We start from the raw sequence: 23748 nt of genomic DNA, 5'->3' as shown, positions 1-23748 counted from the left end.
AGGGGGGAAAAATTTGGTCTTTTATCAATTCAGGGGACCAGATTTAATTTATGATAATGAAAAATAAGTACAAGTTTTGAATAGAAATCATCTGAGTTTTCAAAAAGTCATAATTTGTGTCAAAAACGTTTTCCCTTAAATTTTTATTTTATAACCTTAAATTTTCTTTCAACGGATAGAAAAATTTCCGTAATTATGTTAGTGACAAATTACGGAACCATATATGGAAATGCCGGATTATTTTTTGACAATTGGTTCCGAATCTTAGCTGTGTCTTACGTAGCATTAAAGGAAACGGGAACCAAATTATAAGAGGCGTCGCCGGTTTTGCATAAATTACGTATTCATTCCGTCAGTCATAAATTTATTTTTTAATTTTCTGAAAATTATAGAAGTGGTAGTAAAAATGAAATCATTTTTACTAAAAACGAAAAAAGGGTATATAATAAAACGTAAAATTATGTTGTAGTAGCTTTCTGAGGCTAAATGCATTTTTCTACTTGCAACATTGGAAAAATTGATTATCTCACTCGACCTTCGGTCTCGCGAGATATCAATTTTCCAACCGCTGCTTGTAGAAAAATACTAAGCCTTAAAAAGCTACTACTACATGATATTCCGTACATATATCTCCTTTATTTTAATGTATTATAATGCCTAACGCTTGTACCCTCTTTAATAGTCAACACGGAAAAATAGCGTACCAGTCAACCGTGACTAACTTCAACAAGGAATTAAAAATAATCTATTTTCAAGATTTAAAATGTTAATAAAAATTTGTAATAAAGCTACACATCTAGAAAATAGCTAAAGAAATTGTTTAATCTGAATAAAAAAATCGTTATTTATCAAAGAATAGTTTATTTACTTTAATACTTAATGCTGCAGACGGCAATTTATAAACGAATGTCCGCGAATTAAAACTTCTATACATATGATTTCACATTAACATTTGATGTTGATTCTTCAAGTAAAAACTTATATACTGATGTGTTCCCTTGCGTTTGGTGATTGTATCACAAATTTGCTTATTTTGCATTAATCTAAAATCAAGTAAAACTAATGTTTATACCAAAAAGGCAAAGAGTAACAGCAAATGGCAAAAAGTTATAAGTCAAAAAGATAAAAGTCATAAGTAAAAGTGATAAATTATAAGTGAAAAGTCCATAAGGCAAAACCTAAAAAAAAAACGAGAAATAAGTCAGGCATTTATTACAAAAAGATCAGTTATTACTTTTGAAATAACAATCATATATATTCCTTTTAAATACCATAATACATCCTATAAAGTATGGTTGCTATTTGTTGCGAATGAATAAGACGTTTAAATCTAATTACATATACATGAAATTACACGTATAACTTTTATATGTCACGGTACGATTCTATTCACAGTAGATGATGTGCAATCTCGGTCGGGGCAGTGCTAGGCCTGTAAGGGGTTCCCGGTTCGAATCCGCCGGTAATGGCTGGCATATCTTTCCTCCTCCTGTGACATTTGGCATAGTGGAAAGGGGTGTCCCTGCCAGTCACGCGAGAGACCGAGGTTCTATTCCTAGTCGGACAGCCGTTTTTTGTAACCAGGGCTTGATAGAAAGAGATACAACCAGAAGTCGATTCATATAGTGCAGGTTAATCTCGTAATACGTATGCCAAAAAACAAAAAAAAAAATACTGCAAGTATTTTACGATAAAAAAGTAACAAAATTGCACATACATATATTGTGATGTAAAAACTTGACAAATTAATATTTACAGGCTGCTGAGTTGGAAATCTTTAAAAGGACCATTAACTTGTACAGATTTGATTTTTTAAATAACTTAAGGAAGATTCTATGGAAGCACTGGAGGGCCCTTTTGACTTCTGACTTAATGACTTTTGACTTGAGAGTTATGACTTTTGACTTGGGAGTTTTGACTTTTAAAACTTTAGAACTTATTACGTCTTGGGGTTATGAAAATGAATTAAAATTGAACCCAACACTTTAAAAGAGAAGCACGTTGAGTAATAAGCGAAGAGAATGGCTGTTTTGTTGGGCCAAAATATGAAATTCGTGTTTGCGTGTTTTTTTCTATGGGCACTCTTGTTGAAGAATAACAGCTGGTTGTGGTGGCCAGCTAAACCTGACTTTGTTCGTCTCCGAATGTTTGATAAGCATCAACTCATTGAAGAAATATTTCAAAACAAGGTTTTAAATACAGTGGAAATTCTTGGATTTTTGGGCTACTTTTTAAAAGCCCCCGCCCCAATGGTATTTTGTCACTGCATCAGCTGAAAAGGAACTTGAAGAAGGGTTGAACCTGAAACGTCGAGGTGTACCATTTGCAATCGCAAGTTGAAAAAACGTTTGTTCGTGCTAAATTGGGTCAACGCGGAAATGCATTATCAGTGGACAGTCTGTCGGTTATCGACGATATGTCGCCGGCTGAAAGTGAGTCATAATATGGATGTAATTTAGCCATAAAGATGTTATGGACATAATGAAGGCAATAGATCCAAATTGGGTGATTGGAATGAGAAAAGCACATCGACTTAAAAGACGTTTCCTGTTGTGCAAAAAGGGCCAAGACAATTATTTGGCATTTAGATGGTTTATGAATAAGTTTGAAACCATTCGGAAATTTGTATTACACGGAGCGGTAGATGGTTTTAGCAGAAAGTTATCTGGTTAGAAGTTTCTGACACTAACAACGATCCAAAACTGAATTGCGATATATTATTTGGAATGCATTGAAGCGCATTGAAAAAAACACCCTCTTCATACTTCCCCGTTGCGATGCTGGAACAGAAAACAGTGTTAGTTTGTGCTTTTCTACAGCAGTTCTTTTTTCGGAATGAAGCAACCGACCACTTTGCTGGTAGTCCGCGCGTTATTGTTGGAAGAAGCACTTCTAACCAGCGCATTGAAAGATGGTGGGGTACGCTACGTCAACAAGGAATACATTAGTGGATTAACTTTTTAAAGGATTTGCGCGATTCTGGTCGTTTTCAATGAACTCGACCAGATACATTGTGGAATTTGAAAATTTTATTTTATGAATCTAATACAAACACACCTGGATAGAAATTGCTAAACAGTGGAATGTACATGAAATTAGACATCAGCACAATTCCGATGCACATTACGGAAAACCTGACATTATGTATTTTTTACCTGAAACGTTTGGCACGCTTGATTATGGTACTGTGGGTTGACAAACGTGATGTGAACCTGTTTTAAAGACATGTATTCAGTTCCAAAGAGAAAGTTTGACGAAATTCAGCGAATTGGCTTATCTGTTAAAGCCCGACCTCCAAATGCCAGTAGATGCCGATTCAGCATTGAATTGGTTCCTGGAGTTGAATGATTTAGTGGCAAACTCGTATGAAGACTAAAGTCTTTTTAAGCCATAAAGTTGTTTTGTGAGAGACAATGATCAACACGATCCATCATTATCATCATCATCATCATCTACATCATCATGATTATCATTATAAGTATGTTGACTGCAATGATGATTGTCATGATGCTGCTCCTCATGATGAAGGTCGACTATATAATTTGAATAATTATGTTGTTGATGATAAGCAGAAAGTTAATTTCGATGATAATGATTATAAATGAATGACGATGATGATAACTATATTAAGGATGATGATCGTGATGATGTTGTAAACTATAGTATAATATATTTTTATAGTGCATAACGTAAGTGGCATATGTTTATTCTTATGTTTTGACAGTCAATTATAACAAACGTATATGTCACGAAAGTCAAATGTTATTTCTACGTTCAAAATACATCATGGCTCACAAAGGTCTGTTTGTAACCGTTAACGTTTCAGTCAAGAAAAACAACGGACCTGTGACAAGTGTAGACGAATTAGTCTGTGCAGGTGTGCAGACTTACTAGGGCATATATACTTAACTTTTAGTTAATTAGAATCTGGCTATTAAAATAAATTCACTGTCTCACGTTCATCTTTGTAGACCAAACGCCCTAGTACGAAACTTGCACAGGATATCTAGCCAGTACTACCGTATTCTTCCTAGTAACCGCCCAGGGCGCTTAGAAAATTGTGAAAGGTGGGCGCTTATTAGGAGTCAGGTCTTACAAAAGTATACAATATGTAAGAGTCGCAGCTATGCAATTTCTGTTGATATCTCGTATTTAAAGTGGGGTCCCGTTTATGACAAATCACTACAGTGGGTTTTTGAAATGTAAATATTCACAGTCTTTCCTTGTACAGTGAAATTTTCTAGGCCGCGTGGACATGCATAAAAATTTAAAATGTCGATTGTGGTCAGTTGATTTTTTTTTTTCTTTTAAGACAATTTATCCTGGGCACTTAACCACTTACAAATGGAAAAGAAGGGGATGGGCGCTTATAGAAAGCATTGGCTCTTATTAGCTCGAATAGGTAGTTATCCGTGGTAAGGTCAGCTTCAAGAATTTCCAGGATGACGCATTTGTAAAGCTTAGGACGTTTTAAACGATATTGCAATGACACTTCGTGCACAATGGTCTGACTTGTGACTTCCTATTTGTGACTTTTGACTTCTTACTTGAGACTTCCTACTTGTGACTGTTGACTTCCTACTTGTGAGTAGTGACTTCAAACACTTGTGGTCTTGACTTTTTACGTATCGACCTCTATTACAAATGGTTTAACCTTTCGTAATAAGCCCTCAAAATGGATTAAACAACTAGACCTTTTCTAGCCCTAGGTATAAAGCGCCCGTGTAGGGCAAGGTCATGCACCAAAACTATGATTTTTTTTTTTTATTCCACCAGTCCTATTTTACTCTTGCAAATTAAAGATTGACATAGCAAAGCTTTGGATACGAGACACCAGCACACGGAAGGTGGTTCTTTTGTTATATTTTCCTCTAGATGACAACAATATCATTCTCAGCAAAGCTTCTACTTAAGCTCACGCGAATTAAAAACTACAATAAGAGCGTCATGGGCAGCACACTCGACTATTCTTAGCTCTTGGTAGTAAAATGAAAACCATCTTAGTCGACAAGGCAGTCAATTTTAACAAAATGCTTAACAGAGTTATCTATCCATGCCTAGGAGTTGGGGTCTTGTGGTTAACAAGTCTGCAAAATTTCAAAGCGATATCTTAAGGGACTTGGAACATAATTGATGTGGTATGAAAAATTGGACAGAACATTAAACTAACGCCGACGCCCGGATGACGTGAAAGCTCTCCTTATTCTTCGAATAGTCGAGCTATAAATTACAGGATGTAAAATCAAGGACGATTAACACAATTGTGTTCTAAAAGCACAACATGACAATATCTTTTTAAAAATTTTAGTATTTATTATAATATTGATTAAAAGAAGAACTTTTATTTAACAATAAACAATTGAAGTAGAAAACAATCAGTATTTATTATAATATTTTGTTCCATTTCTTGGAGCAGCGAACTAGTAGTTGGGGCTGTTTTTTCTTCTTTGCCTTTCTATTTTTAATGTTGTCTTTGACTTCCTTTATACGTTGTTTCCTATGTATGTCCTGTAAATTACAAAAGGATAAAATTTCGAAATATGCTTCATTTTGCGCTTCATTTTATCAACATTGCTAACCTGGTGTTTTAATAATATTATTTAATCACTGTTGCACAAGAGATAGTATTTTGTGATTTTGTGTACTTCATTCAAACATTCTCAATTAATTGAAGTTTCAGAATTACAATTTTCTAATACTAACCATTAACGACACAAAGTATACTGTCATGAGGTAATCAGATTACACATGGTTTAGTTGTTTTAAGGTGATTCCGCTTTGTCAGCCATGTTTGTTTTCACAAAGTCTGTCCAAAGAGAAAGTAGGCCCAAATTCATATAATAACAAAGCCCACGATGTAAAATGATGAACCATTTGAAAATACACTTCCAATTCTATATTTTAAACACTATTTTAAACAAAAATAAAAATGATAACAATAAGAAAATTTACCTTGAATGGGCTAAATTTCTGAAGACCAAAAACATTTTGTTGCAAAGTTTTATGCACATTTCATGAATGGCAAAATCCTTTTTAAAGTCTGTTTTAGTGCCTACAAAAGCTATTTTTTACTAGCTAGCTGAACCAAATGCGTTTTGAGCCACTTATGACCTCCTGGGTCTAGTTCTGGCTTTCAAATATTATATGCCTTTTTTTTCATCTGAAGAGGCATTTTGTTCCCGTAATGTACAGTAAACTATAAATATGGGAACGTCGAATGTGTTTGACCAACCCGAATCCAGTGATAAATCTCATTCTCATATACATGGAGAGGACCAGATGAATAACCTTGGTGAATACAATTGGTGTGTAATTGTATTTTATGCATAATCAGTCATTTAAAGAAGAGTGTTTCTTTGTTTTTTAGTTTTGTGAATGGTATTAATACACTAAACGAAATCGATCAATGTACATGTATATATAGTGGTCAGAATAATTATGTATATATATACTTGTATAGAATAATTACAACGGTTCTTGTATAAACACTTATCATAGTATCATCATTTTATATCAGTAAATGCATTTTGTAAAAATTCAATCTTAACAAGAAGCCAATAACTGATTTGGCATATATTTTGAAAACTCGAGCTTATCTGCAAGTTTAAATCTTAGTACTTATAAGTTTCATTAAGTATAGATTGTTTGATTGATTGATGGAAGTTAAACTCGGTTCCCCCGTGAGTCTTGAAAGGAGTCAGTTTTCTCACATTGAGGGAGAGTGTTAATTTCTTATGGTAAACGCATCTAGATCTCAGTGAAAAAAAATACACAGACCATCCAAATTGTATGCCCGATTAATGATGGATATGTATAACATCGCTAAATTACATTATTTAAGAAGAATATTCAAGCAAACTATAAAAACTTACATCATCTGACAAATCCCTGACCGCCATGTTGCATCTCCTGGCTTAAAATGAGCGGCAATGCATCATCACAAATTACAAGTCACAACTTAGAAGTCACAAGTCATAACTCCCAAGTCAATAGTCAAAAGTCATTAAGTCAGAAGTCAAAAGGGCCCTCCAGTGCTTCCATACGATTCCCACTACACGTACGCTTTTCGTAAAAAAATACATGCAAAGACTGTTTAAGAAATGACCCCATCCTAATGCATTACCTCCATTTCAAGAGTATTTACATTAGTTGCATGAAATCAGAGGGTTGTGGGTTCGAATCCCATAGGAGCCAACTTTTTTTTCTTCATTTTTTCTTTTGACAGTATTTTTGTATTTTTCTAGCTATATTAAGATGGAAGAATATGCTCTTTTTCTATTATTATAAAATGTTTTACAGATATCCATTGCCTAATTAATGCTAAAAAAAATCTAAGGGCAATTTACAATTATAACATTTTCAATGCTTTATATATTACAAACTAGCCGGTAAAAGCCGTCCATATTTCACAGAATGAATCAATATACTTCTAGAAAGATTTTAGCAAACTTTGATACAAGCCCTTTGACTAAATGTAATTTTAGTGATTTTTTAAATTTAGAATGATGTTCAAATTGGTGGGGTAGAGAAACATTTCCATGCATATTTCTATCGTGTCGAGAATAGTCATGCATTTAACATGCATAGTTTATTACTAGAATGTTATTATTTGCATCTAAACAAACAACACTTGCAAAACATGTTTAAATGAGATAACACGGATATTTTTTTAGACTTTCAATACATGTTTTTCTTTTAAAAAGCCTTTTTAATGTATATGCTCTGACTCATAATAATGCCTACAACTCCAAATCCGTACGGTAAATTTTGCTTAAATTTTGCATACAGTCGTCCTTTATGTATACCACTAAACAATGTTGTCAATTTTACAGTGTGAACTGGGCGGGCTGGCGGGACAGCGGGATAACTATAATACTTAATTGAATCCACATTAAAAATCACATGATACATTTCCTAGCAGTGTGAAGTGGGCGGGCTGACTCTAAAACTTATAATACATCACATTGAACTGAGCGGGATAGCAGTTTAGCGGTTCAGCATTGTTAACTTGGCGGGCTGGCGGGCCAGTGGGCTAAACTTTAATGCTTAATTGAATCAACATGAAAACGTTATGAAACAGTTTATCCCGCTGACCCGCCACCCCGCTCAGTTCACACTGCTATCCCGCTACACTGTTTGCCCGCCCACTTCACACCGCTAGGAAATGTATCATAATGTTTTCATGTTGATTCAATTAAGTATTAAAGTTTATCCCGCTGGCCCGCCAGCCCGCTCAGTTCACACTGCTAGACCGCTACACTGTTAGCCTGCCCATTTCACACTGTTAGGATATGTATAATAATGTTTTTTTTGTTGAATCAGTCAAGTTTTAGAGTTTATCCCGCTGGTCCGCCAGCCCGCCCAGTTAACACTGCTAGACCGCTAGACTGCTATCCCGCCCAGTTCACACTGTTAACCCGCTAGACTGCTAGATCGCCCAGTTCACACTGTTAGCACGCTAGACTGCTAGCCCGTTACCCCGTGTACTTCACGGCCATCAAAAAATGTCATATCATCTGGATATCCTGAGACCTTATTATTTGTTTGGGTCGTCAGACCAAACAAATAATGGTAGCGAAATTTCAGAGCCTAATGCTGTTAATTGCAAAGGCCTAAAGTAGTCCACTTTTTCTGAAGTGGTTACTTCCTTTTAAATGTACAATAACGCCGAAAAATTCAGGGGAGAGCAATGCGTAAAGATTGTCAAATGACAGGCGCATTAATTTTCAAGCAAAGTAGTTTCCGAATGGTCGTAAATTTCTAATATTGTTTCATTCTTTATAGATATACATGCTTAAAGTAAACTCCATGCTTAATTACATCTTTGTTAAACAACAGGTTTAGCGTCGAAATAATAAGAGTTACAAACCTTAATTTAGAATAATATGGTTTCTCTCAGACCGGTAACATATAAAGTCACCGCGGCCGAGGGGTTTGCGCGCTGGCTTAGGAAGCGATAGCTCTAGAGTTCAAATCCAAATTACAGCTACTCTTTTTTCTTCTTCAAATTGTTTAAGTCAAATAAACATTTGATTGAATATCAGTGTTGCAATCAGTCTTATAGTCAGTCTACTACAATTAAAACGCTGGAAAGCATTGGTGGCACTATACAAAAACAAATTGTTTTATAATCTCACAACCTTCACCTTTCTGACATTCTGAGACCCAAACAAATTCAGCGCCTTCTGTGCTTTGATTATCGTTGTAATAGATTCCCATTCGTGTTTAAATATTAAATTAGTTTTGATAGAGTGTTTACAGTGGCGTATCACGTTTGGGGGGGGGGGGGCAGGATCTGACCCCCAAGCGTCATTGAACACGAATTGGACATCTGCTGCGACGATTCAACTGGAACGTCGCCAAATGACCAATACTGTGTCGGTGTGACGTAAACCCCAAACAAACAAACAAATCAACGAAAACATATTTCTTTACATTAGGTTAGTTTGAATGATACATTATTCATGTTGATAACTATTTTAAAGCTTAAAAACGAAAAGATTTGTTTGATGTGAAAGGTACATTAGGCTATATAACATGAAAAAGCAAACGTACAAAAATGTATTTTCTGATTTACGTTCCTTTTTAACTTTTATCTTTTTGGGAAACAGGGGCCCTGTTTAAGCGTATAGTGTAGAGGTTATTGGCGTCCGCGCCGAAGCGCGGCGCCCCTTTTTGGAATGAAATCAGATTTTGTGAAAGGGCGACAGCAACTTCTCGAGCCTTTTAGTCGGTCATAATAAAAGCCGATCATTCCGATCGGTATGAGGGTGCTTGATTATTATTAATTAAAAATGAAATGTCGCGATATGTACAATGAATAGCGAACTGGAGGATTTCGCAATGCAAACATTTTCAAATGCAATAACCTTTTCCGTCTCTTCGGTTTTTTTATTTATTATTTTGTAGTAAACAGTGGATTATCATGGTAAGTTAAAATAGAATGATGCGTTGATGACCTAAATATTCCGAAAATCTATTTATAGAGGGATGTACTCCTATCGGTAATTCCGGTCTCTCCCGGTCTATTTTGACCGGGATACTAGTGACCACACGTTTATTGTCCGGTCTCTCCCGGTTTTGGAGTAGATGTTTGATATCGTTACAGAACAGAACAAATATTTTACAGATAAATAAGCTTTTTTCCAAAATGAATGTTTATCACTTAGTTAGGTTACAATAATTAATAAACATAGATCAACTCTCAAATTTATTGATTATTATTATACATAAACATACAATTCGAGAAAAAAAAAACCAACAACAACAATAGCATGTTTCATTTTATCTATATGAGATAAAAACAATAAATATGTACAATAATTGTGAAAAAAAGGTCAATTTTATGGTTTTAATATGACACTATCAACTTTGAAAATTTTTATTTAATTTGTTATTCGTGTTTAGTAAAGGCCGAGGAATTATTCAAAGTTACAAATTAGATTTTATGAATTATTCAATTGATTGATAATTTAAAAAATGATAAAGAAAAATACAAATTTTCATGTACATGGTTTAAGAATAAAAAATATTATATATTGAAAGATTAACCATTATTTACTGACTTTTTCCAGTTAAGTTTTGACTTAAAATCGTCGTTATAATATGACAATTGAATTCTTAAAAATTATTTTACAATTTTAATAAAAAAATAGTAGTAAACGTAAAAAGCTCAGTATTAAAATAGCACATAAAAACACAAAAAAAAGAGAGGAAAACAATATTTATAAAATCTGTATTTTTGTTATGAAAATAGATATTACAATTATTGTATAATAAACAATAATGCTCAACATGACATGGTAATATAACCAGTGTCATATTTTTACTAAGTGTGAACAGATACCTTAAGAGGGGGTCTTCGCTAATAGCGATTACTTTATAAGGGACAATTCCACAAGTGTGGTGTTGATCATGCGTTACACATATGGATTATAAATGATTGTATACTTTGCTATTAATACTCACGACCATAAAGAAATAACAAGTAATATTCTAATCTCTAGCATGCCAATCAAAGTTCATAATGAACAATGTCTTCCGTCCGTTCATTCTGGTAAAAACCAATTAACCATTGAAAAGTTTATAAGAATATCTTGACATCATATGTCTACTAGTTCATTTTCACTTTCTGCATTTCTTGCTTGGACGCCCTTTGATGCTTTGCATCAATGCTTTTCTTGTTTAACTTTACATTAACTTAGAATATGATAGCAGAAACAATTTAAGCCAATTAAAGGGGGGTCACCATCCTTGTTCCATGATTAGATTTTTTACTTGTTATTTTTTATGTCATTTTAACATTTCAAAAGTACATACTTTTTACCTCTTATAAACCTTATTTTTACAAATGGCTTGCACTTTTCATTGTATCCTGGTTTAAACTCGATTGTAAAACAAGTGCTTGCAACTTATATTAATTACTTTCGAGTCTGCTTCCTGGAACCAACCAGTGCTGTTGTCATATGAAGAAACGTAGTTGTGCGATCCCATCATCCCTGGGTTGAGAGGTAGACACCTTCACCACTTGGTCTCCCATTTTATCCTTGGTCAAAAATAAAAAAAATCATTGAATTACATTAAACATTTTTGTTCCCTTCATCATGGAGACTGAAAATTCTTTTAAAATGCAATGAAAGCCATTTCTTTCAAGAAAATTGGCATTGCTTTAAGTAAACAAGATTTTTTAAAGTACTCACTACCAAACAAACTACATGAAAATGAGAAATACGTATACGGCATGTCAATTATCTGCCCTTGAAATTCAAGGGCAACTAAGTTTTTTCGCTTAAACTGTTTTTGTTATTTTATCTAAGATCATGCAAATTTAAATAAATTCTAACATGCAGTTTTCATTGTGCTATATATGCCAGCATAATATTACGCTTTTAAAAAGTATTCATTTTTGATTCTATGTTTGAAGATAATAGGAAGTTATGTAGACTATTAAGTCTATTCTACGACTTTTAAAGGGTAGTAGGTATTCTGTTCCTTAACCTATGTTTACCTGTTTTATGTTATATTACGTACAAATACTAGTAAATGTTTAACTGAAGTAATTTTGTAGGATTCTATGGTGTTGAATTTGCTATATTAATATTCATGTAGTATGAAAATTCATTTAAACTAATTGCTAATTATTAGATTGATTTAATCCCTTTCAGCGTAGCTGGAAGGGGATTATATGAATGACCTCCGTCTGTAAGACCGTCTGTCCGTACGTAACACTTTCGTGTCTAATTAAACCACTGATTTTTTTTTAAATTACTTGGCACAAGTGATCACCATAATGAGACGATGTGCAGAGCGAATTTTGATCGATAATCTCACGCATTTACCCTTTATCCCAATATCAGAAATAATTTATGAAATTACCTGAAAAAGACTAAAAACTTTCTATTCAAAGTTCATATTTGAATTATGCATGTAAACAAATCATTACACACGCATTCTGTTATGATTTTTTTGGAGGGAGAATGCTTAATTAGGACAATATTGTACTCTATTATAACAGGTACCCGTTTAACTAGAAGCTCGGTTTACAAAATCGTTGCAAAGCGTGTAATATTCAAAAAGATAGGATGTGTTTAATAGTTTTTATATAAATAAAATGGATCTTACGACTGTTTTCTTACTTATATGTAATATAAACATAATATATGGGCAATTTTCTTACGGTAAGACTTTAAACATTATAATAAAATATTGTTAAATGTTTTGATCTGAGTACAAAAAAGGCAATAAACATATATACAAATTAAAATGGCGAATGCGATTGACGCTTTGTTAATTTATCATTTTTCCGACTATAACAAGAATGTTTAATGTTGTTGAAATTTCGTGTTGATTCAAATCAATATATATTGTCCAGCTGTTTAAGTCAGTATTATTTAGAAACGGTTTAGGTAGGTAAGTTAAATATGATTATATATATATAATTATTAATTAACACATTGCGAACAATAGTCCACACGCTGTAGAAATAGGGTGTTTTGTTTAAAATTTTGCACAAAAACATATTGTACATACAACAATTACTTACATAATATACATGTTCAATGATTAAAAAGGATCAGATTCGACACCATACAATGTTTATAAAGGTCTTTTCTAACATATAATTCATAACTTTAATTTAGAGGATTTTTCATAGTTATATTTGAAATGTTTTAATTTTTAAAGTTAAATATTTTATTGACAAGAATTTAGAAAGATGAAGTAGAGAACTTTAGAGTTATTAAAGGTTCGATAGGAAATCTTGCTATTATATGTATCAATTTTCAACATAAAAATGTTGACCTAGTACAAAGACAGAGATCTAACATTTTGAGATTGTTAGTCGATATATTCATACTAATTCAAATGACTTAGATATATTAGAAAAAAACGATGCAAATGTATTAAAGAAGATATTATTGGGTCTTTATGGTATGTACATGTAAATGGTTTACAAAGGACTATGAAAATTGTTTGCTATCTCGGATATATATTTGAACTGCTAGAATGATAGTGTCGTCATTAACCTCACATAACATGTAAATTATTACTTGAACAATTACTTTTTTTTAAAATCTTAGTACATATTTTCCAAGTTTGATTTTCTAGCAATATTTCGGCTAATCTGCAGGTGTGTAGCTTTAAGATGAGTACAATATATGAGCCGCGTCACGTCAAAACAAACATAGTGCGTTTGCGGCCAGCATAGATCAAGACCAGCCTGCGATTCCGCGCAGTCTGATCCGGATCCATGATATTCGCTATCAGATCATCTACTTGTTATAAGGTTTGTAAGCGAACAGCATGGATCCTGATCAGACTGCGCGGATGCGCAGGCTGATCTGGATCCATGCTTGTCGCAAACCCATTATGTTGGTTTTGTCATGACGCGGCTCAAATATTCAGCTTTATTGTACCCAAATCTAACACTATACTGACTTCAAACAATTGTGATTTTATTTGAATTTTATGGGCTATTATTCTACTTGCTTTTGTGATAACGAACGTTTGATGAAGATAAAGCATTGGTAAATATCATCTCGGATTTTAACAAAATAGAACTTGCGAAGTTTATGCCAACATTATTCTTTTTTTCTTGTTTATTTCAACGTTTCAAAAACGTTACCATAAAAGCTAAAAGTTAGATAGGTAAAATGTTATGAAAGCAGTAATGTGGAAATTTGAAACGTCCTGCTTTAACAAAGAGAATTGTGTTAAATCACGTCAGGTAATGTACATAATAGAGGCTCATGTCTCACAGTTCACATTAAAATAGTGTAATACGACACTAAATACTCCTAAAAAATGACGCTTGAATATTAAATACATACGCTGTGAAAATAGATTACAATGTGTATTTTATAAAAGTTAAAAGATGTTGAGTTACATGTAGTATCAAGAAAGTAAAATTATAAAATATGTATTATACATGTATAATATATCATTGACCTCCCTAATTATGAACAAATTAAATCGAAATAGAATATATGATATAAAGTGACATTACTAAATGTATAATATTGTTTTCTTTAATACGTGTAGATAATGTATAGATTCAATTAGACAATATATAATTTGAAAACAACATTATTGAAAACTAGAAACCAGTACATCAAAATATGCACTATATTACTATATATTGTAAAGCAGCAATATATAAGTCGATTCTGACATTATATGATTCCAGCCTTTCAATATATTGTTATGTAAAATATATAGCAAATCAGCAAAATTTGACAACGAAAATTAATGAGCATAAACTCACTTTGAATTAAGCTGGCGGACATATACGAGGGACATTCGGTTACATTTTTTCTCAGCAACTATTGATGGTTTTACTATTTTCTTTAATCTGCCGTTCAAAATATGCATAACCTATCTAAACACCGTTAAAGACAGTGAAGCAGTTCTCGCACTAGACCTATAAGATACTGATAAACAGCAGATCCGAGGGAGTTTCTAGAAATATATCTCCTTCCAGATAGATGATATTTACGGTGGCACAAAGGTGACATGTGTGTGTTTTCATTTATCTCGTGACCACGAGATACTATGTCGTGGCCACGAGTTACTGCCAGTAGATAGCTAAGACGTGGTCACGAGATACTATGTCGTGGCCACGAGTTACTAAGTCGTGGCCACGAGATAGCTAAGTCGTGGCCACGAGATAAATAACCAATCAGATTACACCATTTATATGAATTTCCCTAATTAACTAGACATGTGTACAAGGATGTCCCTACTTCACCAACCTGTAAAAGTGCCATTTATACTACTTATTGACTGGACAATATTTTTACATTTAGCGTCACTATGACCCTGATTTTTGATCCAATGACCTCGAAATTATAAGATGTCATCTACTGATCAGGAACAATGATCTTCCTGGGTTATATAAACCATGGCCTATCCCTTCTAAATTATTCATCAGACAAAGATTTATCATATAGGCTATCTACTGTCCATGGGCAATGTCCCTTCAAAATAAAATAAACCAGGACTTATTCGTTCTCATGTTATCGTATAATCAAGGTTAACCGGCCGTAATACGTACAAACTGATCAATTCGATTACAAAATTGTCCTTACTAAGAGCTATAGTCCAAATTAATGTCTGATTGGCCTTGGAAGGTGGTTTTCTAATATGATCCTAAAGACAATTTCAAAGTGAATATCTTCAGTATTTTCAAAGATTAATGTTGCATGTTACAAAAGTAAGTTATAAAGTTTAAAAAATTGATAATATATATAAAGTGTTTTCTGATTGGTTAATTATTTCGTGGCCACAACTTAGCTATCTTGTGGCTACGACTTAATAACTCGTGGCCACGACATAGTATCTCGTGGCCACGACTTAGCTATCGCGTGGCCGCGACATAGTAACTCGTGGCCACGACATAGTATCTCGTGGCCACGACTCAACCATCTCATGGCCACGACTTAGTAACTCATGGCCACGACTTAGCTATCTCCTTGCCACGACTTAGTAACTCGTGACCACGACATAGGTTTGCACGCTTTGTGCGAGATAAAACTACACTTGCATTGTTTTTCGCGTCAATTGATACCTTCTACGAGAACGTTCGTTTCATTTATACATGAAATATAGTTTTCTACTTGTTTCCTTCCTCCAGGTTGTCCATCTGGCTGGGAAACGTATCAGTCAAAATGTTACCTATTTCAAGGTTTTGACAAAAGAATTTACGAAGAGGCAGATGCGTCATGCTGGGTAAGTTTTAATAATAATACTTGAAATAAATTACCCAAGTTGCTTCACTAGTTTACGTGAATACCCACACAAACAATAATTTTACAAAATAAAGATGTAATCGAAAACAGGGAAATAGATATGTAATAAACACTGTTTATTATATACTTATAATTGAAATATTGAGAAATAATGAAATAAAACGCGTATTTTCATTGTCTGTATTTTCACTGTAAAACTTTATTTTTCACTCGTTAAAACATATTTTTACGTATTTTCACTGCTATCTTGCCGGACTACTTTCTTCAAAAATTAGCCAATACCCACAACTCTGGGGAAATGTTTCAAATTCTAATGTAAAAAAAATGTATGTAAATGTTATAAACAGGAAAAAAAATCAAGTGTTTTCTATAAGACTCAGGAGGAACTGTTACACGAGGGATGGTATTTCTTATGATAACTTTGCAGGTTTTCTTGTGATAACTGTCACGGCATTCGTCGGAAAACTTTTGTATTGCTACAGAAACACTCCTAAAAATGGTCATTTTCATCTTTGAAAAAAAAAAGAGTTTTAGGTACTAAATTAACTTTAATGGTGTTAAGGTTCTGATGCGCATAAAAACTAGTTGAACCCTACCGGTTTTAACCAGAGGGGACTTCAGGTTTACCCTCTGTCCGTATGATCGGGCATACATCCAGTAGTCTATGAGCTTCTTTCCGTCCATAATTTTAGTTAAAAAAGAAGGAAATCGGTTTGTTGATGTGGAAAAGTGCCATATGAAGATTAAAGCACATAATCCCAAAATGATGGCACATTCGTCCGTCCGCCTATTCGCCTGTCCGCCCACAAAAATGGATCCCGTGATAACTTAAAAAGAACTGAAAATATATTTTTTTTTAAACTTTAAATGTGTGTATATGGCAAAGTAAAGATGATGCACGTCTTTTTCTTCCTATGTTGAAAAAATTCGTTGCTATGACAACAAATAGACTTAAAATATAGCAAATATAACACCAAAACTGGATCCCGTAATAGTAAAAAAGTACTGAAAATAGTTTTATAAAACTTGAAATATGGATAGATTACAGTATGGAGAATATGCACGTCAAGGTTCACAATTTTTTTACATTTCCCTTGTTATTCTATAACGGATTTACTTCAAATTTCAAATATATGTTCATTATTAACACCTTCATCATAGGTGATTAGATGCTCAAGTCGAGCGCCTCGGTTTCCGTGACTATTTTCATTTCGAACATGGAATCTATTTGAAAATTGTTATATATAATTTTTGTATTTTTTTCTTTGTTACTATAAATGGTACATATTTGAAAATTGGTATATTTTTCACTTTTCTTCTTTGTTACTTACTATAAATAGTTTTCTGCTTTAGACTTAAGATAATTGTTCTAAATCACCACTCACATTATGTGTATGATGATGTCCATAATTCTAGCATCTTTATCTAAAGAGTTATCATCACTTCATTGAAAGTCCGTCTGTCTGTCTGGCCCTCCCTAAAAATATTTTTCTGAGATTACTTTGAACGTGTTTTTTTCCTCACAAATTTACTTAAAATAGAGAAAAGTTGAAACATTATAATAATAATAATAAAAATAATAATAATATCTTTATTTAAAGAAGGTTACACATTAAGAACATACAATAACAATTATATATATCTTATTTCCAAAGTGGCCTTCTGAACTAGAAAACAACAACAACAACAACAACAACAACAGGACATGCATAGGTAGAAAAATGAATGTATAATATGTAATTTTTAGAATAATACAACTCATATACTTTCGACAGGCACTCAACAATTTTTGTTTAAACATATATGTATATTGCATCATTTGTTCGTTCGTTCATTCGTTCGTTCATATATTTATTCATTCATTCATTCATTCACTCACTCACTCATTCATTCATATGAACATCAAGATATGCTTTGTATTTTTCTTTAAAACATTTAAGGTTATTAACATTACGAATATTTAAAGGTATATTGTTCCAAATGTTCATGCCATAATAAGAAAATGTGTCTTTAATATAATTTGTTTTAGGTCTTGTCCATAATACAATATCTTTCCGTGACCTAGATCTTAAGTTATATATTTTGTTGTCGGATAAAGTCATCAGTTCTGTCATATACGTCGGTGCCATGTTATTTAAAGTTTTAAAAACAAGCACCGCCGTGTGGTATTTACATCTGTCAAGGAACGGTAACCAATTAAGAGTTTCGAATAGATTTGTTGACGGAGATCTTTGAGGTTGCTGTAAAATGATTTTAGCAATTCGTTTTTGTAACTTACAAACATTATTTATGTAGTTTGTGTTTCCTTTACCCCATATAATACAACAATAGTCCATAATGGGCAATATATATGCATTGTAAAACAATAATTTCATATCAAAGTGCAAAAAATACGATATTTTTTTCAATAAGACAATTTTTCCGTTAAGTTTTTTACAAACATTGTCAATTTGCAAGTGCCATTTTAAGTTGTTATCTATGCAAATACCCAAGACTTTTTGATCAGTTACATTTTCAAGAGCTATTTCATTTATCTTAAGAATTAATTTTCTCATAATATTTACTTTTTGTCTTGTTCCTATTACCATACATTTTTATTTATCTGGATTTAAGGCCATATTTATTTATTTTGCACCATTTGTCAATGTTATTTAAATGATCTTGAAGTTTTATTTCTACTTTTGATATATTTTCTCCGGACATAAAGAGTAGAATCGTCTGCGTATAAATCAATTTTCATATCATTACCAATGAAAGCTATGTCATTTATGTATATTTAGAAATAATAAAGGTCCTAATATTGAGCCTTGTGGAACACCGGAAATTATTTTCATTGTCTGAGATTGTAGATCACCTATCTTAACTAGTTGAATTCTGTTAGAAAGATATGACATAAAAAAACTTAACGGCATTTTCAGAAAAATGATAAAGTTTAAGTTTATGCAAAAGTATTTCATGGGGTCAACCAAATCAAAGGCTTTTTTAAGTCTAAGAATACAGTCCCTATAATTTTTCCACTGTCAACATCTTTTAACCAAGTATCTATTAAACTTATAAGTGCAGTATTACATGAATGATTTTTACGAAATCCTGATTGTCTATTATGAATAATGTTCGTTTTTTCAAAGAATGAGTGTATTTGTTTGGCAATATGGCGCTCAAATATTTTGGATATAGTTGACAAAATTGATATCGGTCGATAGTTATTTGCTTCATTCTTAGTTATGTTTTCCTTGTTTATTGAAGATCTAGAACTCTATTTGCAAAATAACTTCAATTCTGGTATAGATCTTCAAGACATTTGCCTAATTTTACTTTTATTTGCTGATGATATGGTATTAATTGATGAAAATCCTCTAGATCTCCAAAATTCATTAAATAAGCTTCATGAATACTGTAATAAATGGGGATTAGAAGTTAATGTTAACAAAACCAAAATCGTTGTTTTTCGTAAGAGGGGTGGTTTAAGAGCAGGAGAAAACTGGTTATATGGTCAAGATAATATAGAAATCGTAAAATGATTTTAATTATCTAGGTGTCACATTTGAATTATACAGGAAATTTTAACTTAAATACTCAAACTTTGTATGGTAAAAGTTTAAAAAGCCCTAAATAATTTAGTGGCAAATTTGAAAAAATATGAAACAAAACAAAAATAGCCCTACAGTTGTTCGACTCTTTTATTGGTTCTATTTTAATGTATGCAAGTGAAGTATGGGGTTTTCACAAATCAAAAAGTTAGAAAATATTCATTTGAAATTTTGTAAAACTATTCTTGGTGTTAGAAAATCTACTAAGTAACGTAGCTGTGTATGGTGAACTTGGAAGATATCCGTTGTATATAAAAGATATGTCCGAATTGTAAAATTTTGGTTTAAGATAATAAGTTCAAGTAATATTATTATAACTACAATTGTTAACTCATGTATGTCTGATATAAATATAGGGTATACAAACTGGTTTGCATTATGTACGAGTCTTTAGAAAAAATAACGGTTTTTTTTGATGTATGGTTAAACCCTTTAAGCGTTAATCAAAATTGTTTTTATTGTCGTTTTTAAACAGAGATTAATAGATGATATTTACAAGAATGGATAGCTAGTATTAATTGTAATGATGTTATTATTTTTATATAAATCAGTAAAGACATTTTGAAATGTCACCTTATTTAGAAAATATTGTATCAAGAAAACTAAGAATAGCTTTGACAAAACTGCGTATTTCAGCTCATAATCTTAGAATACAGACAGGTAGATATTCACGTGAAAGAGTAGAGCGTAATTTAAGATATTGTTTAATTTGCAATACAAATGAAATTGAGGACGAGTTTCCCATTTTGTGTTTAAGTGTCCTGCATATTGAAAATTTAAGAATATATATTATTAAGAATTATTATAGAAATAGACCAAGTATGTATAAGTTTACTCAATTATTAAAAAGTGATAAAATAAAGAAACAATTATGCTTTGTAAATATATTAATGAAGCTTTTCAAATTAAGATATCAGATTATTAATGCTTAATATGTATTTCAACCTACTTTTTATGTATACCTAACAGATCCAACTAATGAAAGTTTTATTGTGTATACTACTGTGTATGTATAATATCATTATGCTTTAATATTTTGTGTCATCTCTATTTTGTTTTGTCCATCCAATATAATTATTACGTTTACTTTCATGTCATTGTATTTTTCATGTCATTATATATGTATGCTTGTATATATGTTAATCACGAGAAACTTGTAGTTTAAGTGAAATAAACGTTCTTCTTCTTCTTCTTCTTCTTCTTCTTATTCCCCGATTTAAAAATAGGTATAACTCGAGCTCTTTTTAAATCATCTGGGAAAATATTAGATTTAATACTATTATTGATAATTGATGCAATTATTGGTGTAATATATTCTCCACAATATTTGATGATGTTTGGTCCAATTCCATCTAATCCTGTAGATTTTTTAATATTCAGTTTTTCAATAATAAGTTTTACTTCAAACGGTGTAATTAATTCAATATTAAATTCATGATGTATTAGCTTTTGGTCTAAAGTTTCTTTCAATATTGAAAAAATTGTATTTGAAAACTTTGTTTTATGTATGACATTCGAGATATTGACAAAATACTTATTTAATTCATTTATAATATTAACAGTTCCGTAAATTTCTTTATTACCTGTCACTAGTCTGTCTGGCATTGTAATACAACCTTTTTTATTTAGATTTGAAACGTCCTTAAATTTTTCCATAAAAAATGCCGGGTCTTTGTTATTTTTAATAGCATTGTTAAAGAAATCTCTTTTACTTTTTTTAATATTGATGTTTATTTTTATTTCTGAGCAATTTGTATTGTTCATGTTTCCCTACTTTATGATAGTAATCGCGTTCATGTATAAGATATTTTATCTCATCAGTAAACCATTCCGGGCGGTGTTCACGTTTGATACGTTTTTCTTTTATTGGTGCATGCTTTTTCAAGATAGTATTTTAAAATGGAGTAAAATAAGCTAAGGGATTCATTCGGATTTATTATGTGCTCGACTAATTCAAGATCGGATAAAGCAAGGTCTGCCTGAAAATCAATTTCATTGAAGTTTTTAAAACATCTATATTTAATCGAATTATGTTCATTAATCAATCGGGTACTACATGCTTTCGTTGATCTTGAAATACCTATCGGATAATGATCATCTTAATGAGGTATCAGAAAAAACGATTCAATAATATATCTGCTACTGTTTGTATAAACATGATCTATAATTTTTTGGGTACGTTTTGTTATCCTAGTAGGATCTGTGATAAGCTGTTTCAAACCATATTTCGTTATCAAATCCCCCCATTTTGTATTGTCATATTTTTTTCTTTTTATTCATTGGATAAAAGTTTATATTGACATCTCCTAGAATATGATATTCTATATTTGATATATCTATTATACTTAGTTGTTTTTCATAATCGTCAATCCAAGATTGGTGTACATTGGTGGGCGATATATAAAATTTAAAAGAAAAGGTTTGCAATTTGGGTAAATAATTTCCAACCAAACAGATTCTAATTTCGTCCGTTTCTATATCGTAACGGCGCCGATATGGCACCTTGTCAGCAATATATATTACAACTCCCCCCGCCTTTTTGACAACTTTTACGGTCCTTTCTTTCGTGTGTGAAATTGTTAATATTTAATTCATCGTCTGTTGTATCATCACCAAGAAATGTCTCAGTAAAGCCGAAAATATCTGGCGAATTTAATTTGTTTAATAGATTGTATTTTATTTCGTCTATTTTAGGCATTAAGTGATTAACATTAAGGTGTGCAATATGTAAACCTCGTTTTTCAAACTTAGAACTGAACAATTGATTATCTGGAAAATTAGATTTATGGAGCGTAACATTATTTAGTACTTTGCAATTATATTCATCATTTCCGTATTTAATGTATGGCACTGATTGTTCAAAAGTAACAATTTGATTACCAGATGCAATAGTGTCTATTAATTTTCGTTCTTTTACTATCAAATCGATAATTTTTCGCGTATTTAAACATATATGTAAAATATCAATTGTGGAATACAACATAAAATCGTAACATACATTATGAATTGATATATAAGTTTGAAAATCGCTATAAAGATCTTGTTTTAACATAGATTTATAAGTAGTTACCTCATTATGAATACGATTGTATGTTTCAAATTGTTGATTTTCAAAATTTGAGTGCCTGTCGGATATTTCCTAATTCCTATTTATTCTGACGCTATTCTGTCCATAATAACAATTTTCACTTTCGGGTCTTCTGTCGTACGCAATACACTTCCGGTTCTGGTATTATCAGTATTATTAAGTGAAGTCTCACTCCATGAAGTTTGGTCATGGAACCTAGGTCTAAAAAAGTTGTGAACCTTTTCATGTCTGTTTAAATTATAATGTCTGTATCTCGGACTGCCTGCACCTGAGTTTTCTTTTCCATTGTATCTCGGCCGCATTTCTCCATTAGCATGATTCAATTTCCTTTTTACGATGTATACGCACCGATTTATTGCTGCCACAAGTGTTTTGGATCCATATTTATTGTGATGTATCCCATCTCTAGCTAAATATAGATATCATATTCATCCTAAGACAATTGGATCTTTTGATGTAAAAACATAATTTCCTTATAAGGCATGGAAACTGAACACAATACTATGATACAGATAATTTAAGAACTCATCATATTAAAAATTCACTCATGTCTTCAAAAAGGGCATAAATGAATGGCCACAGCCAAAGTTGCTTGGGTTCTTACCGGTAGAAGAATTTTGTAATGCTTGCAGTACTATGATAATTTCTTGTTATAGTTTCTTATATGTTCAGGTGAATGAGAAAAATAATCAATCATTGGGTTATATAGAAGATAAGGAAATCTCAACCATCGGGCCAAGGCGAGTTCCCGATGGAACCGATTGCCCGAGGAATAGGATTTCCCTATCTTCTATCTTACCCAATGATATATTCTATTATTCCCTTC

General features: G+C 32.2%; 1 protein-coding gene across 1 annotated transcript in view; it reads left to right on the top strand.

The window, feature by feature from the left end:
* The first annotated feature begins 12518 nt into the window (after nt 1–12518).
* LOC132743034 (contactin-3-like) overlaps nt 12519–23748 on the top strand; it is a 53071-nt gene continuing 41841 nt past the window's right edge. The window contains exons 1-2 of the mRNA XM_060731545.1: nt 12519–12677; nt 16130–16224. Coding sequence (XP_060587528.1) covers nt 12611–12677; nt 16130–16224 — 162 coding nt within the window. The 5' untranslated portion in view covers nt 12519–12610. The remainder of the gene's footprint in view (nt 12678–16129; nt 16225–23748) is intronic.

This window comes from Ruditapes philippinarum, unplaced genomic scaffold (genome assembly GCF_026571515.1).
Source record: "Ruditapes philippinarum isolate M1 unplaced genomic scaffold, ASM2657151v2 ctg4311_1_1_1_1, whole genome shotgun sequence".
NCBI lineage: Eukaryota > Metazoa > Mollusca > Bivalvia > Venerida > Veneridae > Ruditapes > Ruditapes philippinarum.
Note: the sequence above shows the minus strand (reverse complement) of the source record. Positions and strands in the feature narration are given on the sequence as shown.